This window comes from Alternaria viburni (genome assembly GCF_023758015.1).
Source record: "Alternaria viburni strain BMP 2772 chromosome Unknown scaffold_3, whole genome shotgun sequence".
Classification (NCBI taxonomy): domain Eukaryota; kingdom Fungi; phylum Ascomycota; class Dothideomycetes; order Pleosporales; family Pleosporaceae; genus Alternaria; species Alternaria viburni.
In genome coordinates, this window is record NW_026055772.1 from 1,483,497 (window position 1) to 1,503,476 (window position 19,980).

Consider the following 19,980-nt stretch of genomic DNA (forward strand, 5'->3'; position numbering starts at 1 on the left):
TGCTTAGCACAAGATCTGAGGAAATCCATCGCGGAGGATCCCCCAACGGGTGTAAACGACGGAACGAACAAAGAAGTCGCTTTAGGCAAGGCTGATAAGATCAACACCGCTGAAACGTTCACACACACAGTCTACCCCTGATGAGCTGATCGGGACTTCTGCGCGCGCAAGTCTGCTTCCCTGGAGGCGGACTATTGATATGTCCAACAGTAGTCTCTGAGCTAACCGGATAAGTGGGCCTTTAGAACCCTTCGGGACGACGTCGGGATCAAAAATAAACTAAGCTTTCGCTTAGCGATTCGCTTTGACCGTGATGCAAAGCCTCGGGTCGTCGATACCTGCAGCGGCATCATTTCTGGTGTGTCGATCTTTGCTGTAGTACTGCCCTAAAGGTTTGTATAGCATCGCATCGCAACACCATGGCCTTTAGAGATACAGCAAAGCCTTTTACCTCATCATTTCGCGACGAGCTGAGCTGATAAAACTTGCATCTATCAGGTCCAGACTCAGCCTGCCATTGGGCTCTCATTGGCGGCGGCCTCGGTACCTGCATGCGTGCTGCACGTTCCTGGCGTTGGCGACCACGACAGTTCACCCGGAGCTAGGCTAAAGTTTGGTGGACTATTGTTTCCAGGCACTGCCGCCAACTCCTTCAGGAAGACAGGTCGAACTTACCGGCCATGTTTTCGTCTCCACCCATGACATCGATCTCAAATCAGTAGTCAACCACCGAGGTCGACAGGGCATGACTATGTGCCTCTTGTGTATATAAGACCCTCTGGCACACTGGGCAGTAACTCATCATCAGCTCATCAGCATCGGTCCTTCACTACTACAATCTCCTACACTACTTTCGCTACTCTTCTATTCGATCCTTCGATATGCGTTACTCTCTCTTCCTCGGGGCTGCTGCCCTCGTGGCCGCTTCTCCTGCTCCTCAGGCATTCGATGTCAACCAATTCGATTCCATGGCCAACAACCTCGCTCAGGGCCCCAAGGCAGGCGTCGTCAGTGAGCAGGCCTACAACCAGGCCAAGGCTCAGGACGTTGCCGCCGCTGCTGCTACCGGCGCTGCCACTGCTCAGCAGGCAAAGAGGACCGTTGGTGCCCAGCTTGAGGCACGCGACCCTACTTTCTGGTGGAACTGGAACCAGCAGAACAACCCTCCTGCTCCCGCTCCTACCAAGGCTCCTGCTCCTGCTCCCACCGCCGCACCTGCGGAGAACCCATCCTCTACCAACCTTGCACCATCTTCGTGCACCCCGGTCAGCTGGACCAACACCTTCGCGTTCACTGCCGATCCCGCTTGTGCTACTCAGATCGAGGTCGGCACCTACTGCGGATTCATCAACCCCGATGACCCATGTGCTGCTCAGCCCAACGCCTACGGCCCACCTACCACCCCCGACACTGCCGATGCTTTCAAGAACAACGAGGTCTACCACAAGATGGCTACTAGTGCTAAGTCGCCATCTGGCTACACCTCCTCTTTCGTCGACCTCAGCGCTTCCGTTGAGGGCAGCGGTTACCTCGGATACTACGAGCTTACCAGCTACGACACTGCTGCTTGCGCCGCCAAATGCGACTCTACCTCCACCTGCACTGGTTTCAACATGTACATCGAGCGTGACCCCAAGTGGAACCCGCGCCAGTGCTCTTGCGACAAGCCCGACTCTGTCACTCGCTTCAAGTGCACTCTTTGGGGACAGGATGTCAAGAAGGAGTCTGCTACCAACGTCGGCCAGGGCCAGGATGGATTCGAGGTCGTGATAGGTAAGTTCTGGCTGTCCGAAGTGCATGTGAGACATATACTGACTTCGTCCCTCTACCTCTAGTCGGTTCCAACGGTTACAACAAGGGTACCTACAACCCTCCCACTCCTCCTTCTTGCAGCAAGCCCCAATCTTGCGGCCACAAGCTCCACAACCAGCAGCCCTACTGCATGGGTCAGACTACTTTCCCCGGTCCTTTCGATCCTTCTCTCTGCGCTGCCTACGCTCAGAAGCAGAACGAGGTCAACCGCAAGCACGGCATCATTGGCGCATGGCTCTCCATGTTCGGCATGAACAAGGGTGGCTGCGTCCAGTTCCAGGCTGCTTACCTCGAGAAGGACGGCAAGGGTTTCGGTACCCACTGCCGTCTCTTCACCAAGAAGTTCCTTGCCACCCAGGCCAACCTCGACATCAGCGTCGGTGGTACCTCCAAGTGGGGCTGCCAGAAGTCCTTCACCTGGGACGTCGATGTCAACGCCAGCTTCAACTGGGGTGGCTGGTCTTACTTCAAGAACAAGCGCGACGAGTAAACGCTCGCTGCAGCTCCGACAACAACAACGACTTATGTCTGCATCGCATGGGCGCACCAAAATTCGAGATGGTGATGGTTGACGGTGGATATCATGACTAATACTCTTCTTCGTTTCTGTAAATAACTCTTTGGCTTTACATTGAGCATTAGCTCGTCGCATAGTCACTCCTTAGTATGATTTTAGCATCTTGGTAGTTGTAATGTAACAATATGTGCTCTTTGAACTTGCCTTCTTCTGCCCATTTCAGTACCGTCCCGATTGAACCCACTCATCTACTAGGCTTGCTCAAAAGATCCCACTCGATCGTACGACAATTTCGACAGTGGAACTCGAACAGTCAACTCCGTGAATTCGAAGACCGCTCCACGTGTACACGTTGCTCGCCTGAACAGGTCTGCAGCTTACATCGAGATGCACACACGCAAAGTGAGTGATCTGAAGTCAACGTAAGCTTCAGGGTGTCATGTTTTTGTTTTCTTGAACGAGGTGCTGACAGGATGCGTTGGTGGACGGAACCAAAGATACCAAGCGCGCTTCGAACGGAAGATAGACCAAACGGTCGGGACTGTGCCCCACAGCGCGTGATCGCCTGGCACGAGCGGGGAACCTTCACCCATCTTCCGTGAGAGGACAACGTTCTGAACAAAGACCCGTAACGTTCTGAATTGTAAACTTTATTGTCAAGCAACCAAGACGCACCTTTTTTCGCTTTGAAACCGTCGCGAACGCATGAAGAGGAGAGAAATTCATCATAACATGTCTCGTGCGCTCGTGCATCCTGGGCTTGGTTCATGCAGGGCAGAGTGGAGGAGTGCGGGGAAGCACTGCGCGGTCGTGTTTAATTCGGCAGAACACAAACACGAGAAAGGGAAACGCGGCCCAAAGGTACCGCCTTATTGTACCACCATGTCTCGCAAACCGTGGCACTTGTGGTGCTCACTCACACTGCATTCTGGCCTTCGTTCAGCTGCTAGCCGTGCCTTCTTTCGGAACAACTAAGGAATTCGCCAACAGATGCGGGTTCACAGCTTCTCCCTTTGCTCGTTTTCATTCGAGACAGCATGAGTCCTTCTCTGAACTGTCTCGCTGGCCGTAGGGCGCTTGCCCTTCGCCCGCAGCGGGGCAGCTTACTTGCTACTCTGAAGCAGTGTGCTGCCACCTCTGGTCTGAAAGCAACACCTCTGCTGGGACGTGGTGATCGTTCTCCAAAACATACTTTGACTACAACAAGCCTTCGGGGACTTAGCCGCCCGCACCCGCCCGCGCTTTCCCTGCAGCACCATGTCTCGCAGGTTACCGCTGTCGCGCGGTATGCATCCGGGCAGGCATCGGATCCGCACGACGAGGAGCTACCTAGCACCCCGCCGTTCACCGCAGGTCCTTATTCCAACCTCACTATTGGAGTACCCAAGGAAAGCTATCCTGGCGAACGAAGGGTCGCGATTATGCCACAGGTATAGTCTCCTCTCGCATTCGCTGTCTTTGAGACACATACTTACTTGACAACCTTATTTTGCAGAACGTGAAACTTTTACTCAAGAAAGGCTTCTCGCGCATTCTCATCGAGCGTGGAGCTGGCAGTGCTGCGCAGTTTACGGATGAAGCGTTTGAGCAAGCTGGCGCGCAGACAGTCGACCGCAGGAATGTCTTCTCAGAGAGTGATATCCTGCTCAAGGTCCGGGCCCTTAGCATCGATGGAAAAGACAGCGAAGTGGATGCCATCCGGGAGGGCGCCACCGTCATCTCAATGCTGTACCCGATGCAGAACAAGCCGGCCGTTGATCGGATTGCTTCACGCAAGGCCACTGCATTCGCAATGGACATGATCCCACGGATCTCACGAGCGCAAGTTTTCGATGCACTGTCGTCAATGGCGAACATCGCTGGTTACAAAGCCGTTTTGGAAGCTTCCAATACCTTTGGTCGCTTCTTGACTGGCCAAGTGACTGCTGCTGGAAAGGTGATCGTCACTTCATCCAGTTCATATCCTTGCTAAACATTGCTAGATCCCTCCCTGCAAGGTCCTCGTAATCGGTGCCGGTGTCGCGGGTCTGAGTTAGTAATACCCATGTACGAACTGTATGTGAGACAAACACTGACTTCGTACACTTATCTTTAGGTGCAATCGCCACGGCTCGACGTATGGGTGCCATTGTTCGTGGCTTCGACACTAGATCTGCGGCACGTGAGCAGGTCCAATCTCTAGGTGCGGAATTTATTGAAGTAGATATCGCCGAGGACGGCTCCGGAGCTGGCGGCTATGCCAAAGTCATGTCCAAGGAGTTCATCGAGGCGGAGATGAAACTGTTTTACGACCAGTGCCGAGAGGTTGATATCGTCATTACCACTGCCCTGATCCCAGGCAAGCCCGCACCGAAACTTATCACCAAGGCCATGCTCGGCGCAATGAAACCCGGCTCCGTCATCGTGGATCTAGCGGCTGAAGCTGGCGGTAACTGTGAAGCTACTGAACCTGGTCAGATGGTAGATTACAAAGGTGTCTCTGTGATAGGTAAGTCTTTGTGACTCTCCGAGATGATCCAACGCTGACTATGAGCGCAGGCTACACCGATCTTCCGTCCCGTCTACCAACCCAGTCGTCAACTCTGTATTCCAATAATGTTACCAAGTTTCTGCTATCACTGACCCCAAAGGACAAAAAGGAGAAGTACTACGATGTCGATCTCACTGACGAAGTTACCCGCGGCGCAATCGTCACCTACAATGGCAAGGTCCTTCCACCAGCTCCACGTCCGGCCCCTCCACCAGTTCAAGCTAAGCCCGCACCTTCGCCTGCCGATCAAGTCGCCAATGCTGTTGCCCTCACACCGTGGCAGACTCAGTCGCGACAGGTAGCTAGCGTGACGGCTGGCATGACTGCTGCTCTCACTCTGGGTAAATTCACGGGCCCACTGTTTATGGGCAATGCCTTAATTTTCAGTTTGGCCAGTCTGATTGGATACCGAGGGTAAAGTAGCCGCCACGAATAGCTTTCAAAATATTTTGCTAACTTCTTACTAGTATGTATCTCTCGAACTACGCTTTCGCTGTTCTAAGATATCTAACTGTTCATGCTAATAACTTGTAGTGGTCTGGGGCGTTGCACCTGCCTTGCACTCTCCGCTTATGAGCGTAACGAACGCCATCTCTGGTATCATCGGAGTTGGTGGCCTGTACGCTATGGGTGGCGGCTATCTGCCCGAGACTATCCCGCAAACCCTCGGAGCCTTGTCGGTTCTATTGGCCTTCGTTAACATCTCGGGTGGTTTCGTTATATCTAAGCGTATGCTTGATATGTTCAGACGACCCACTGACCCCAAAGAGTATCCCTGGCTTTATGCAGTACCAGCAGCTCTGTTTGGAGGCGGTTTCATCGCAGCAGCTTCCACTGGCATGGCAGGTCTGGTCCAAGCAGGTTACCTTGTCAGTAGTGTTCTCTGCGTGACCTCGTTGTCAGGACTTGCGTCGCAGACAACAGGTAAGTCACGACTGTACGAAGTGCATGTGTGACGTTTGCTGACTTCGTACCACTATGCAGCTCGTCGCGGCAATTTCTTGGGCATACTTGGTGTTTTCTCAGGTTTTCTCGCATCCCTGGCTGCCGTCGGCTTTTCCTCTGATGTCCTCACCCAGTTCGCCGGTCTCGCTACGGTAGGTACTGTTGCTGGTCTAATGATCGGACGGAGGATCACGCCTACCTCGCTGCCCCAGACGGTCGCGGCACTGCATTCGGTCGTCGGTCTCGCTGCTGTACTCACGAGTATCGGTAGCGTCCTAGGCCACTCTGGTGATATCTCAACTCTTCACATGGTTTCCGCCTACCTTGGTGTTCTCATCGGTGGTGTCACTTTCACCGGATCGATCGTTGCCTTCCTCAAGCTAGCCGCAAAGATGAGCTCGAAACCCCTGGCGCTACCTGGCCGGCATCTCATCAACAGTACGTTGCTCGGGGCGAACGTAGCAACCATGGGCGCCTTCTTGACCTACGCACCGGGCGCACCTCTTATCGGCGCAGCATGTCTCGTTGGGAACGCAGCTCTGTCCTTTGTCAAAGGCTACACGACCACTGCTGCCATTGGCGGGGCAGATATGCCAGTTGTTATCACAGTACTCAACGCATATTCCGGGTTCGCATTAGTAGCCGAGGGTTTCATGCTGGATAACCCACTCCTAACAAGTGTTGGTAAGTTTGGCTGTACGAAATGCATGTGAGACATATACTGACTTCGTACCTCTTTCTCTGCAGGCGCCCTCATCGGGGTATCTGGCTCTATTCTCTCATATATCATGTGCGTTGCCATGAACCGAAGCCTCACCAACGTCCTCTTCGGTGGCATAGCCCCCACAGTTCAGTCCCAGACCAAGGTCGAGGGCGAGATAACGAAGACCACATCCGAAGAAACAGCTGAAGCTCTCGTCAATGCAGAAAACGTCATCATCGTCGTCGGTTACGGCATGGCTGTATCAAAAGCGCAGTACGCACTCGCCGACTTTGTCAAAAGCCTGCGTGCGAAAGGCATCAACGTGCGCTTTGCAATTCACCCTGTCGCAGGCCGCATGCCAGGACAATGTAACGTGCTCCTCGCCGAAGCATCCGTTCCCTACGACATTGTCCTCGAGATGGATGAGATCAACGACGACTTCCCGGAGACAGATGTCACACTTGTTATCGGCGCAAACGACACCGTTAATCCCATCGCGCTGGAACCTGGTAGTGCGATTGCGGGTATGCCGGTGCTCCATGCGTGGAAGAGCAAGCAGGTTGTTATTATGAAGAGGGGTATGGCGAGTGGATACGCCGATGTACCCAATCCGATGTTCTTCATGGAGAATACGAAGATGTTGTTTGGCGATGCTAATGAGAGCTGCAACGGTAAGTCATCTCTTGGCCTGATTGTTGATCAGAATTTTGCTAACAAGACTTTAGCTATCAAACGCGCATTAGAGGAGAAGATTAAGGGGTTGTAGATAGATTTCGCATGGAGGATTGAAGTACTTGCATTATCATTCGTGATCTATAGATGGTGCTTTCCAAGAGAGTGCGCGCATAGTACGTGGTAGCAAAGACAGTCTTTTACGAAATTACGCTCTTTCAAAGCAGCGTGTTCTTCTTGCGTCTGCAGGAAGCCAATAGTTCGCATCCAGACCCACGACGAGAAATCAGATGAAGAGCGGGGCACACACCCCTGTCAGCCACGCGCTGCAACGCGTCCAACGGCAGAGCGCGACCCATGCCGATGACGTAAATCGGGATCCATGTACCACGCATCCAACCTTGGAAGTCTATGAAACCTGCAAAGCGCAGTCTTGTGGTGATAACAGCTGTCAAGCTGTCCAGACTCTCCAAAGCACACACACGCATCGTGAACGAAGAGTTGAATACACACCAGCAGACCTACAGACCGAAAACACAGCAACAGCAACAATGTCTCTCCCCTTCCTCTTCACGATCCCGCCCTCAAACCGCCATGAATTCCTCCTGCTCGACACGTCCTCCAAGGTTACGTTGAAGTCGCTCAACGCGCAGATTACTTCTACAATCTCCTCGAGCCCCAACTGCGCCGAATGTACGTCGAAGAACACACTCCATACCAGACAGACAGCTTGGGACTTGTCGCTAACGATGAAACCACAGTCATGGCGAAGCACAAGGCCGCCGACGGCCCCAAAGAGACGATCCAAGAGTTCAGGATACACTGGGATACCAAGACGCGGGATGGCAAGATCTGGCCCGAGTACACTGTCGTGACGGACGAGAACTTCCCCGCGATATTGGAGTTGTTGAAGGCGAATCCTGTCATGGGCGTACTGGAGATTAAGCTGGGTAGTTCGGAGTAGATTAGAGTAGGTTAGGACAAGACACAAGTTCACAGGATAATTCATGACGATGAGACAAAGACGCTGCAGTTGTTTGAGAATCTCGTCTTCGTATGCATTAGGATGTTACGACGGAAGCATTGCTCTAGCCTAGTCGTGGTTCGTTACACCCGGAGTATATATACTACATAAGAAAAGCCTCGATACATGTAGCGTCGAAGTGATATGAAAGGAGAGTGCGCCAGGAGGTAGTCTGGCGTCGAAAGCCAAGTGGAGGGTATCCGTAAATAACCGATGAAAACGCCAATGTATAAAGAAAATGCCGCTGGTATGCCATACCCATTGGGCTCATGCAACATGTGATGAATGCGCCGTGTTTGTAAAAGAAAATCGAGTGAGTAGTACGCCGCCGCCGAGATCGAGAGCTATGCAATCCTCGTGTCACTTTGGCGACTTATCCGTTGGCTCAGTGATCATCTGCTGCCAATGCACCAGATCCCGACTCAAGAAGTCCATCATCTGGGTAGTGCTCAAATTCTTGAACTTCGCCAGGTCTGTATCCTCGTCCTTCTGCTGCTCTTGGGCCGGCTCGCCGTTTGCTGGTTGGACTGCCGGAGCGAGGCTTCCATGTTTCTCCCCTGTAGCCATCTCGACCTGTCGTTGAGCTATGTAGCTCTGCATAGCTCCGGCTGGCCTTCGTATGTCGTTCCAGGAAAGTTTTTGCAGCCGCCAATTCTTTGTCTTGGTAGGTTTTTGTCCGGCTGTGCCATCGCTGCTGTCATGCCCATTGCTCGCTCCGTTTGTCATGTTCGTCTGCGGAGACTGTGCGATGTCGTTCTTGGGTGAAGTGCCGTTGGTCGCGGGCATGGTGTCTCTTGAGTACTGATTCCGCCCAAGTCGACCACGAGCCTTCTGTGGTGGACGCCCGCCTCTCCGTGGGGCAGGCGCAGGCTTAGGTTCTGCGACGGGGGTATCGGGGATTGTAGCTTCGGTCGCTATCGGGGCTATAACGGGCTCTTCGATGGTAGGGGCAGGTGTGGGCTCGGGTTCATCTGTATCTAGCGACTGTCAGCCTAAATCTCACTCCACTCAGCACAATTCATACCGTCTCCCTTTCTTCGCTCTGCACGGCCTTTCCGTCGATTCGCGGCTTCGTTACGGTGACTTTCACGCTCCTTCTCGCGCTGTTCTTTCTCGCGTTGACTCTTTGCTGCAGCACCGCGAGGTTTTTGCTTCGGAGCAGATGCTTTTGTACTATCGTCCTCCGATTCTATCACTGGCGAATTGCTAGGGGAGCGAGAGCCGGTCCGTTGTCGTTTGATCTCTGGCTTTGTCCTGTAGATTGTCAGCTTGATGTTCCTAGCGGCACATGGAGCAGCAAGCAAGACTCACTCTTCGCTGTCGTCGCGACTCCGCTTCTTTCGATTGCCGTTCTCTGAGGCTGTACCGCCCTCATGCTTGCTTTCTTCGAGTACCTTCCGGAGCACCTCGTCTTCGTCGTAGGCGGCTCGACTGTTCATGGTCGAACGACGCTTGCCAAAGGAATCTACACTCGCCCTATTGTTGCGATCCTTGTCCTTGCCTGGGTGTCCGTCTGATTCCTTGGAAACAGAAGATTTGCGGTTCTTGCCGTGTTGTTGGTCGTAAACGGGGAGGTATCGAGAGTACTTTTGACTAGAATGGCAATCTCGTTAGCTCTCCATAGACAGTAAAGTAGTGGTCGCGCGATGGAGGAAATCTAGGGCTTGAGACCAAAGGCAAAGAAACCCGTAGCGGGGTACAGAGCTCAAATGAGAACGACGATAAAGACAAGCACGTACCCTTTGGGACTTGATGTAACCTTGTGGAGGTCTTTCCTGCACTCCTCGCAGAAGTACTCGTCTGGGCTGGCAGCTTCGTCCATGATGCCTACACAGCCTCCGTGTTGCCAGACCTTGCAGACGTCGCACTGAATGAACAGTCCGCCAAGTTCATCGGCTTGCACATCTGGGTCCGCGAGAGCGGACATGGACTTGGGAGTGTCGGATGGCGGGCCCGGGTACTCCTGGTAGCCACACACGCATCGGGTGACCTCATCCTCCTCTGCGATGTCGTCTTCGAGCTCATCGTCGAGCTTCGCCGACTCGTCCTCGTCATTGTCGTGCTCGCGTGTTCGTCGGCGTGTCAGAGGCGGCTCGGGCTGCACGCCGTGAGGCGGTTCTTCGGGCTCTTCCGAGGAGAGCGAGTGTGGGGTCGACGACTTTGGCGGCGATGTCTGTTTGGGATTGACTCTGGATGCACGATCGGTACGCGCTGATGAGACGGAGGATGAGGAGTTGCTGTGCGTTGCGACGCTGGGTGGGGGCTGCGTGGTGCGAGCCCGCGATGATCGTCGCGGCGACATTGTTCCTGTAGCTGTCGCTATCGACAAATGCAATAGCTGAGCAGTGTATGAGCGAGAGCGATGCTGGCGAGCTGGGTGGTGTTGGATGCGCTTGGGAGGATGACCGGCCGAACGAGGTCAGAGGCGGGAGGAAGGACTAGAAGGACGCGGTAGTGGACCGTGACGTGACGGAAGCGATGCAAGTCAATGGCAAGGGCGTCGCTATCGCGCAATGACGACGCTCTCGTCGGCGACAGTGGTGTCTGCTGGAGCGCAACGGTGACGCTGCAGGTGCGGAGACAGCGGGCCAAAAGCTCCACGAGCTTCAGAGCGCGGCAAGGGAATGGATGGACGACTGGAAAAGAATGCCGAGGTGCGACAGGAACATGATATGGCTTGGAGCGGGCGTCTGGGGAGCTGGACCGGGACAATGCTGTGGGAGTGACCGAGCTGCCAGGACTCGATTTTACTCCTCACGCTCTAGCGGGCGGAACGCGAAATGGAACCCATTGCCCAGGTGGACCGACACGCCAACCGTAATCCCCGTCACGTGACGTGGGCTCATCCGACCCTTGCACCCTTAGCAGCATTGCGGATCCGTGCGCGTAGAGGCTGTCGACGACTTTGGGGGCGTACAAGGGAGCGAGATGGAATATCTGCGACTTTGGTCTGGGTACGTTGAGCGCTTTGAGGGAATATCGGTGAGGGGCACAAGGTGCTGGCTGGCAGGTTTCGATTCAGAAGTTGCCCAGTGATCCGCTGCCGATGAGGCAGTCGCGCTAGCTCGCTTCGCGCGAGGGGTCCCACCGCCTGCGTGCATTGCCACTGGCCCTTGATTCACGCGAAACACATCATTACCGCTCGAGCGCCTGCCCCATCACGGGCGAAGCAATGTGAGCGTGAGGCGCTGAGTGCATCTTGAAAAAGAATGTTGTGGAGAAATGTAGTTACGACAAGTTCTGCATGGCTCGCTCACCAGGACGCCTTACTGAACGGAGAAACTGCGCACATCGATGCTACATATTCATATTTGCTCCTTGTTGTCCTATTGTAGATTCCAGGCCTCTTCAGCATTCTCACTCTATGCGTTAAGAACACAAGAGGAGCGGATCAGTCAAGCTCGGGAACAACACGTCAACAACATTGAAAGGGTATTAAACTTCATTCGCTAATTATACAAAAATTGTTCTATCCACAGAAAGCCTTAGGCCTTGCCCTCGATAATCTCCTTGTGTGTACCTGGAACAGGTGCACCGTTGGTCTTGTTCTTCTCCTCATACTTCGCGCTGATGCCAGTCATACCGTTGGCAACCTTGTTGTCCTTGGACTTGGCCATGCCATTGTGAGTTCCGTTGAATCGAAGGTTGGCGATACCGGGGTAGCCCTGGACACCAGTGGCCTTCTCCAGGCGCGAAGCGATGTCCTCAGACACTTCCCTGAAGATGGCGATCTGGCGCTTGATGATCTCCTTGTTGGAGACAGTCGACATGTGGCCAGAGATGTTGTTAATCCAGCGGTCCTTGGCAGCATCGTCAAAAACCTTCTCCCACAATGTGCGTGGTGCGTTAAAGTCCTCTGGTCGGATCTCGGACAAGAATGTGATCGCCTCGCCGGTGAAGTTTCCGTGGAGCTTGTCAAGGTCGACAGTGCGCTCCTTGAAGCTGATGGGCTGGATGCTGCTGAGATAGTTGGGCCTCGATCCCTGGTTGTAGAATGCCATGTTACCATCTCGCTGGAAGTTACCCATGCGGTATGCGACACGTGGCGAGTTGACTGGCAGTTGTTGGTAGTTGGCGCCGATACGGTGGCGGTGAGTGTCGGGGTAGGAGAACAGGCGGGACTGGAGCAGGGGGTCCGCACTGGGCTCGATACCTGGTACCAAGTGTGCGGGGTTGAAGGCGACTTGCTCGACCTCGGCGAAGTAGTTCTGCACGTTCTCGTTCAAGAAGAACTCGCCAACCTTGCGGAGCGGGAACTGGCTCTGAGGCCAGACGTGGGTCATGTCAAACACGTTGATCTTCTGCTTCTCCCAGACCTCCTCGGCCTCCTTGGCTGTCATGGTCTGAAACATGACGTCCCAGCCAGGGAAGTCACCCTTCTCGATGGACTGGTAAAGGTCCTTGGTCGAGTAGTCAGGGCCGTAGTTGAAGGAGTCTTCTTGCGTGATGAAAGCAGTGCCTTGCTTGCTTTTGAAGTGCAACTGCAGACAAAGTCAGTATATGTCTCACATGCACTCCGTACAGTCAGAAATTACCTGGCAGTATACCCAGTCACCGTTCTTGTTCTGAAGCTTGTGGGTGTGGCCGTGGTATCCATGCATCTTGCGGTAACCATCGGGGATACCACGGTCACCGAAGAGGATCATGAACTGATGCGCAGACTCTGGGTTTTGCGAGGCGAAGTCCCAGAAGGCAGTAGCATCATCCGCGTGGGTAAGGTGGGTTGCGGGATCACGCTTTTGAGTGTGCTGTTTAGAACTTTAGCGTTTGTTTTGTGTCTGACTACCACGGAGGAACTTACGATGAAGTGAGGGAACTTGGCGGGATCCCTAATGAAGAAGACAGGGGTGTTGTTCGCAACTACATCCCAGTTGCCTTCGTCGGTACGGAACTTGACACTGAAACCCCTAGGGTCACGGGCGCAGTCGTGCGAGCCAGACTCGCCACCAACCGTCGAGAATCGAACGGTGACGGGGCAAGACTTCCCTTGCTTGAAGATGTCTGCCATGCACAGGTCCTCGAGCGACTCTGTGGTTGTGTAGGTACCATGAGCACCAGCACCCTTGGCGTGAACGACTCGCTCTGGGATACGCTCACGGTCGAAGTGTGATAGAAGGTCGACGAGGTGGTGGTCTTGGAGCAGCAGAGGGCCGTTCTCGCCTACTCTTTGGCTTTCGTATGGGTGAGGGTATGGGACACCATTGGAGGTGGTGTAGATGACATCCTCCGATGAGGCGTTGCGGTCGTCGGCATAGCTGCGGAACTGGTCGCCATTCTTCGAGCCAGTGGGGGCATGCTGAGTGCTGCCATTCTGGTTGTCGTTGGTTGCGCTTGGAGCCATGATTGTGATTTCTTGGGTATTGGTATGTGAAAAGATGTATTTGTGTAATTAAGCTTTCGTCAGAGGCGCCGAAGAATCTTCTTATATGGGATACTGATAACGCCTCCAGCCGCTTCGCATAAATCCCATGTTGAAAACGCATCATCATCGGACTAGCTAGGCGTAGTACGCTCCATGACGCTTAGAGGGTGTCAGTCTAGGCCTACATGCCAACCGGTGCGGGTTAGGTTAGAGCACCCGTTGCTTGATAGCAAATCGGGAGAAGTGCGACGTCAAAGGTGGTGGCGACCTCGAGGGCGGTGACAATGCCTTGGTAGTGATTGGTCCATCTCACTGCTATGATGTGCTTCGTTCTATCTCTTCGCGATCTACCGATGTAGATGTAAGCGGCATCCAGACGCAAGCCATTACCAATGGGAAGGTATCAGTAACAAAGCGCGCGAACTGTGACGCGTTGTGGAGTTGAGAGCCAATGGAATTTCTTGTTGCTGTTCGGCCCTTTTATCGCGGAATGACATCACTGACACCAACACCCGTGCACGTGGGTCGCGTTTCCCATGGCGATACTGGGGAAAATCGGCAATCGAAATGCGGAACCTTAACGTGTATCTTGACATGCACGTGTATTTCTGACGAGGCGAGGTGGTGTTCGTTATCGAGTCGCCACTATGGTCACTGCCCAGATGAGCCTCATTTGCGCACGGAGGCGGTCACCGGGGCGATCTGCCACACTTGGGCACAATGCGCCCACAGATCCGCATCGCAGCGCGCAACAACCGCTGTCGCCCGAACCTACTCAGAGTGTTATGCGAACGCATCCGACAAGTTCGTGGTGACGTAAATGCTTTCTGGTCCTTTCATATCCTTTAACTTCACAATGATCTCACCTTGTCGCAGTATCGAGCAGAGTTCTTATCAAAACCTTCGCGGTCGGTCCTTCGTCGTTCGTTGGACACTTCAGTGTGAGAAAACTTCCGCGCACCTGTCTTTTTGGGATAGGTGCCATGCGAAATAAAGAACAACACCCGTTTCAGCTACAGTCTGCTGACTTCTTTGGAGAATGCCATGCCGCTACCCCACAGTTCTCCAGCGCTCGGCTGTTCTCGTTCCACGAGTATGCACCTACGGTATTAAACACTATCGATAAGCCTCATCATCCTGGTCCATCTGGGGCTACGGCTAATATATCTCCCAACTTCCATTGGTGCGGTTGACGAGTTTCATATCACAACGCTTCTTTTGCACCCATCAGTGCCGGAGGCTAGGTGATTTTCTTCCTGCGCTTTACCCTTCTGTCCATGTGGTCATGAGTTGTTTGAGTTCTGAGCGCCCAGAGGGCGGTGTTGCAAATGCGTATATACAGCAGCGGTGCGGCAAGGACGTGGTCTCATCTGCGACCTCTTACATTATCGCAATAACCGCACAGTCCAAGTAAGCCTCAAGAGATACCTGCAGCGCGAGCTTTCACGTGGTATCCTTGCAACTGTCAAATACTACCGAGATGTTTGTAACGCCTGTTATCGTTAGTAGCCATGTGTGAGTGTTTATGTTGACGTTCAATGTCGCAATTGCTTACTTGTTTAGCCTGGATCCTTCTGCTATATATGGCTCCAAGCGAGGCAGCGTAGTTCGCAATGAGCTTTCGCAAAGACACAGTATAGCTTCTTCCGACGCATCCTTTGGCGGTCTTCATCGAACGTCTTCGACGAGTTCCAACGCCTCCGTCTCGACTGCAGCGTCTTCCACTCCTTCAATCAACTACCAAAATCGCCGGCCTAAGCATCGCAAGACCATTTCGAACAGCTCAATAGCCCGACTTTTCTTACAGAGGAACAAGCCCCAAGAAATTTCCCCAAAGCAAGCCGAAACATTGCCCACTTCATCTCCCGTAACGCCTACTCCATCTTCACCTATGGCCGTTGCTACCTCAACTTCACCACCTGCTGCGGAGTGGCAGTGCTCTGATCTAGTGGTGCGATCTAAGCAGGATGTCTACCACGTTGATAGGTCAATCATGTGCTATCATTCGCGGTGGTTTTCGAAAGTCTGCGCAGTTGTCATGTCGCCAGTATGTTCAGTCCATTCACTAGTCTCGATCGCGCTGACACAAGCAGAAATCACCGAAAGGCATCATTGATCTAAGCGCTGACAACCCTGCAGCCGTCGCCGCCATGATGCAGTACTGTTACCAACTGGATTACACGGAACAATTAGCTGGCTCAGACCTTGACGTACCCGAGGAGGTCACTCTGCGCTCTCATGTTGACGTTTATATGCTCGCCGAACGTTACGGGATAGCCGGCTTGAAGTCACTCGCACTCCAGAAATTCGAGGACCTCGCGGCAATTGTTCTGGTAGTCGATGGCCAGGAAGAGCAGTTACTGCATGCAATTCGCGCTATATACGCACCTGAGCGAACGGCCAATGCAGAGAGTCTCAAGAGCGTGGCGATTAAGCTCTGCGCTGACCATGTGCAAGCTTTCATACATGGTACGGGCAGAACCATGGCGCTTGTATACGAGTCAATGGATGAGCTACCGGACTTCAGAGCGGACCTGTTCGACGAGATGGCAACGCGCTGGAAATAGTGTACGACCGGTAGCGACTCTCTCAGTAACAGTGAAAGAAGCCGAGCCAGTATCCCGCTTTCGACAGCTAGGCAAGCGCGCTACCAGTGTTGACTAGTTCCGATATTGCGTGGGCCTACACTTTTCACTTCTCACTCGGAGATGCGTCCACTGTCCTCGATTCACTGGCACAGCAATAGAGTGTAAGGATTCGACAAACGCTCACGTTCACCACCGAACCGGGGTGATTACTATCAAATCTCTCACTCACGACGACGCGGTCACCTCGTTTCTCACGCACTCCACTTTCCATGGGTGTATAAATACCGAAAATCTCTTCGGAGAGGATCTCCATCCTACCTATCCTCCACAGGCGACTCGATTTAACGGCAGTCAATATTAACAGCACGTCGACATGAACCAGCAAGATCGCAAACGTGCTTTCGGCAATGCTTTCCAAGGTGCCTCAAATCTCTCGAGTCATCCGCATCGCAAGGCCCTCCGCAGTGTCATCGCCTCGTCTCCTGCTTCGACACCACAAATCTTCTACGCGCCTACATTCTCGTTCGGTTCCGACAAAGAGAACGAGACACTGTATCTGCCCGCCCAGGACAAGTTTGCCAAGCCCTTCGATGGCTACCGACATCGTCTTCAGCTTCCTCCACGCACCTCATCTCTTCGTGGTCTATCGGAGCTGCCTGTCGCCGGCCATGGCTTTGAACAAACCTATATCACCCCCCACATGGATATAGATGAAGGCTCGAGTTCACCACTGGATCAGGTATTGGGTGCTTATTCCAACGAGCCCGGCCCCATTGTCTTCGAGGACCCAGTCGGAGGCGTGGGTCCGTTGACTCCGAGTGCGCTTCACTTCCAGACTCTTTCACTGCTAGACCCACCTCGCAGGTATCGGCCAGATCTGACGTCGCAGTCCGCTGTCGATATCAATTCTGCCCGTACAAGTGTCTTCACCATGCAGTCGAGCGATCTTCAATAGTAAGCAAACACCATGTACAAAGTGTGTGAGAACAACCAAAACTAACACAACGAAGCTGTTTCTCCGAGATCCAGAAGGACGACATCATGATCTCTTTCGACAAGGGCAAGCAAGTCATGAAGCTCAACAAGTACCTCTTGTGTACAGAGTCCCGCTTCTTTGCACCGATGCTAGACGGTCCATCCACTGTACGTTCCCATTCCACACTCAGCATGTTCTAGAATGCTAACAACGTCAAAGGAAGGTCAAACACGCTGCATCCGCGTCCGCGACGACTTCCCCTACGCCATCGCAGCCATGATCCAGTACATTCAAGACGGCATCTACATCTTCAACCCCAACATGCGCCTGGAGTACGAGAACATCACCCTTCTGGACCTGCACGTGCACGCGTACGTTGTCGGAAACAAGTACGACGTCGCCAAGCTATGCGACCACGCTATCGGAGAGTACATCAACATCGTCGGAATGGTCCTCAGTATGGGCCTGCCCTCTGGCGAAGACCCCACCGACTTCTCCCATAATCCCGAGTTTGATCACAAGCACATCGATGCCGACCCTGTCTCGTCGGTCCTGAACTCCTTCCTTGACTCTCTGGTTCTCGTGTGGCGCAACACTGTAGATGGGAACGATATGTTGCGCCAGGCTGTTCTCGAGCTGCTGAAGCCTCATGTCAACCAACTCATGCGCTTGAAGTTCTTCCAGACGCTTATGATGGACTTGACGGGCTTTGGTAGTGATCTCGTTGATAGTCTAGTGGAGGATGGGTTCGACGTTCAGGCTTGGCCTCCGATGGGCGGCGTGCAGCAGAGGGCTAGGGTCAAATTCGGTACCGCCATGTAGATGGTTTTACATGTGGGTGTGGTGTCGAGCTGTAGCCAAGAATGGCTCAATACACGCAGCATAAGGTCGTGTAGGTACCTAGGTAGCTTCATAGCGATCAGAAATGCTATGATCATGTGCGCTGCAGGAAGACCTTGAACACCAATAACAATACCCACTCACTCTACATCCCTCCTCCTCCCACCTCCCAACCGCTTCGTCTGCTTCCCCGCCAAAACAGTCTGCCACTCCCGACTGACTAACATCTCCGGCTCCTCCCAAACCCCGACACCAATCCCCCGAGACCTCCCCCCGACCGGCTCGAACGACCCATACCCATGCCACTACTCATACCTCTACTTGTTCGACTTGATCGGCCCATGCTAGTGCCAGTGGTCATACCTGTGCCACTGCTCATACCGCCATGTCTGCCGCTCATGCCACTGTGTCCCATGGATGTCCCAATGGTACCAGGACCGGCCACGCTGCCGTTCCGCCGACCGTGTTTTGTTCCCATACCACCACCGATGTCGTGTCTGCTGGGGGGATGGTCGACGTAGGATGTTCCTCTGCCGTCGAAGCGGCGGGGGCGGGAGGATGCGCAGCCCATGGTGTGGTGTTTGTTGGTGAATGTAGGGGTATTAGAGGAAGGTCGTGAAGATACAGAATCGAGATCGATTTGACAGTGCCGATTGATAGAAAGCTTCTTGTTGGAGGTGTCGATGTCCAGTTGTAAGTGTATGTCCTCAGTGTGATGTGACTGATCAAAATAGAGTAGACGTTCGAGGTTAAGCTGGTCTTGAGTAAGTGGTAGATAAGAATAGTGGTGTGTTGTCGCATGTACTACGCGGACTATGGAGTTCTTATAGATATTGGGAGTCGGGCATTCTCCCATGTTTATACCTTTGTTTATGGTAGTATCGACGTCAGAGCTACCACCCGCTCACCATATGACATACGCCATGAACTTGATTTCACGACACATGATCCTTGACTCGCTGCACTTCGCAGATTGCAGCCCCTCCTGCTTGTGTTTGTGGCATAGTCTGTGGCTTACCTGGGAAACCGCGAGGCTTGGCGCGTTGGATGTGTGGCTCAAGCGTGCTGTGATTGGCTGGCACGGGCCGAGTGTGGCTCGTGGGTGTGGCGCCAATATACGCGACGCGTGTCCCTCTCTCGCGATAGCGATATCTGGTGTTGAACTATTGAACTTGTTCAGAGGAGCTTTTGGCATTGATTTTACTCCAGCACATCCAGATTCTGGAGAATTTCTCGGCAAAGTGACAGAAAATGTCCGAAGGTTGAAACTCAATATTGGGATAGCAGAAAAGCCTCCTGTCGAACAGATTCGATACTCATGATATTAGATCATCTACAGTATGTAAGACCCTCCCACATACCCATGCTGTCGTCGCTGTAAGGCTAGGCGCAGAACAGTTGCGAGAGGGTCAGTCAATCTTCGCGATCCGAGTGAGCTCGATCGACCATGGAGCGCAGGACGAGATCTCAAAGAAGATGGCGTGTCAAATGAAGGTTCATATCTTTATGAACTTCGTGTGTGATCCAGTGGCTACAATTGGACCTGGCTTGCCATCGACAAGCTTCCAGATGGTCGCTGTGGTGAAAGCGAGGGTTCCGCCAACCTTCCCTGCCCTGCCCTCAATTTCAATGGTGTCACCATCTTTAGCCCCGCTCAGATACGAGATGTGAATGTCTGTCGACACTCCTGCCTTGCTCCGGTTATCCCAAGCTGCGATAGCGATGCCACCAACCCAGTCTATCAGTGTCGCGGAGACGGAGCCATGGATGCTTCCGTGCGTGTTCACGTGGTTCTTGGTAAGCGGCAGCTGGGCGCGCACGACGCCTTTGGAGGCATAGGTCAGCTTGATATCGTCCAGCAGGAACTGGTAAATGGGACTGCTAGGCTTGCGGCCCTCCCAGAACTGCTGGACATGAGCGAGAATCTCGGGGTCGTTGGCTGCGTCGCTGGACATGGCTGGTGCGGATGCGGGAGATGTGACGCGTGGAAGAGTGAAGATCAGAATGACGG

The 19,980-nt window shown here is 53.4% G+C and overlaps 8 protein-coding genes across 8 annotated transcripts; 5 read left to right on the plus strand and 3 right to left on the minus strand.

Annotated features, from left to right (window-relative positions):
* Positions 1-881: 881 nt before the first annotated feature.
* Positions 882-2,302, plus strand: J4E79_002114 (uncharacterized protein; the record flags this gene model as incomplete). Its single annotated transcript, XM_049351016.1, has 2 exons — positions 882-1,773; positions 1,836-2,302. The coding sequence occupies 2 exons, from the start codon at positions 882-884 to the stop codon at positions 2,300-2,302; spliced, it is 1,359 nt and encodes a 452-aa protein (XP_049214855.1).
* A 1,448-nt stretch (positions 2,303-3,750) lies between these two features.
* Positions 3,751-7,273, plus strand: J4E79_002115 (uncharacterized protein; the record flags this gene model as incomplete). Its single annotated transcript, XM_049351017.1, has 9 exons — positions 3,751-3,759; positions 3,825-4,265; positions 4,312-4,360; positions 4,425-4,817; positions 4,868-5,200; positions 5,394-5,783; positions 5,844-6,488; positions 6,552-7,178; positions 7,233-7,273. The coding sequence occupies 9 exons, from the start codon at positions 3,751-3,753 to the stop codon at positions 7,271-7,273; spliced, it is 2,928 nt and encodes a 975-aa protein (XP_049214856.1).
* Positions 7,274-7,730: 457 nt separating this feature from the next.
* J4E79_002116 (uncharacterized protein) lies at positions 7,731-8,143 on the plus strand (the record flags this gene model as incomplete). The annotated part of the gene is made up of 2 exons (XM_049351018.1): positions 7,731-7,872; positions 7,941-8,143. The coding sequence occupies 2 exons, from the start codon at positions 7,731-7,733 to the stop codon at positions 8,141-8,143; spliced, it is 345 nt and encodes a 114-aa protein (XP_049214857.1).
* Positions 8,144-8,563: 420 nt separating this feature from the next.
* J4E79_002117 (uncharacterized protein) lies at positions 8,564-10,505 on the minus strand (the record flags this gene model as incomplete). Its single annotated transcript, XM_049351019.1, has 4 exons — positions 8,564-9,180; positions 9,228-9,457; positions 9,515-9,796; positions 9,943-10,505. 4 exons carry the CDS (start codon positions 10,503-10,505, stop codon positions 8,564-8,566), a joined length of 1,692 nt encoding a protein of 563 aa, XP_049214858.1.
* A 1,183-nt stretch (positions 10,506-11,688) lies between these two features.
* J4E79_002118 (uncharacterized protein) lies at positions 11,689-13,544 on the minus strand (the record flags this gene model as incomplete). Its single annotated transcript, XM_049351020.1, has 3 exons — positions 11,689-12,684; positions 12,739-12,951; positions 13,005-13,544. The coding sequence occupies 3 exons, from the start codon at positions 13,542-13,544 to the stop codon at positions 11,689-11,691; spliced, it is 1,749 nt and encodes a 582-aa protein (XP_049214859.1).
* A 2,059-nt stretch (positions 13,545-15,603) lies between these two features.
* On the plus strand, positions 15,604-16,132 carry J4E79_002119 (uncharacterized protein; the record flags this gene model as incomplete). Its single annotated transcript, XM_049351021.1, has 2 exons — positions 15,604-15,612; positions 15,659-16,132. The coding sequence occupies 2 exons, from the start codon at positions 15,604-15,606 to the stop codon at positions 16,130-16,132; spliced, it is 483 nt and encodes a 160-aa protein (XP_049214860.1).
* Positions 16,133-16,526: 394 nt separating this feature from the next.
* On the plus strand, positions 16,527-17,951 carry J4E79_002120 (uncharacterized protein; the record flags this gene model as incomplete). The annotated part of the gene is made up of 3 exons (XM_049351022.1): positions 16,527-17,107; positions 17,164-17,296; positions 17,349-17,951. 3 exons carry the CDS (start codon positions 16,527-16,529, stop codon positions 17,949-17,951), a joined length of 1,317 nt encoding a protein of 438 aa, XP_049214861.1.
* A 1,514-nt stretch (positions 17,952-19,465) lies between these two features.
* On the minus strand, positions 19,466-19,924 carry J4E79_002121 (uncharacterized protein; the record flags this gene model as incomplete). The annotated part of the gene is made up of 1 exon (XM_049351023.1): positions 19,466-19,924. The coding sequence occupies one exon, from the start codon at positions 19,922-19,924 to the stop codon at positions 19,466-19,468; it is 459 nt and encodes a 152-aa protein (XP_049214862.1).
* Between the last annotated feature and the right edge of the window lie 56 nt (positions 19,925-19,980).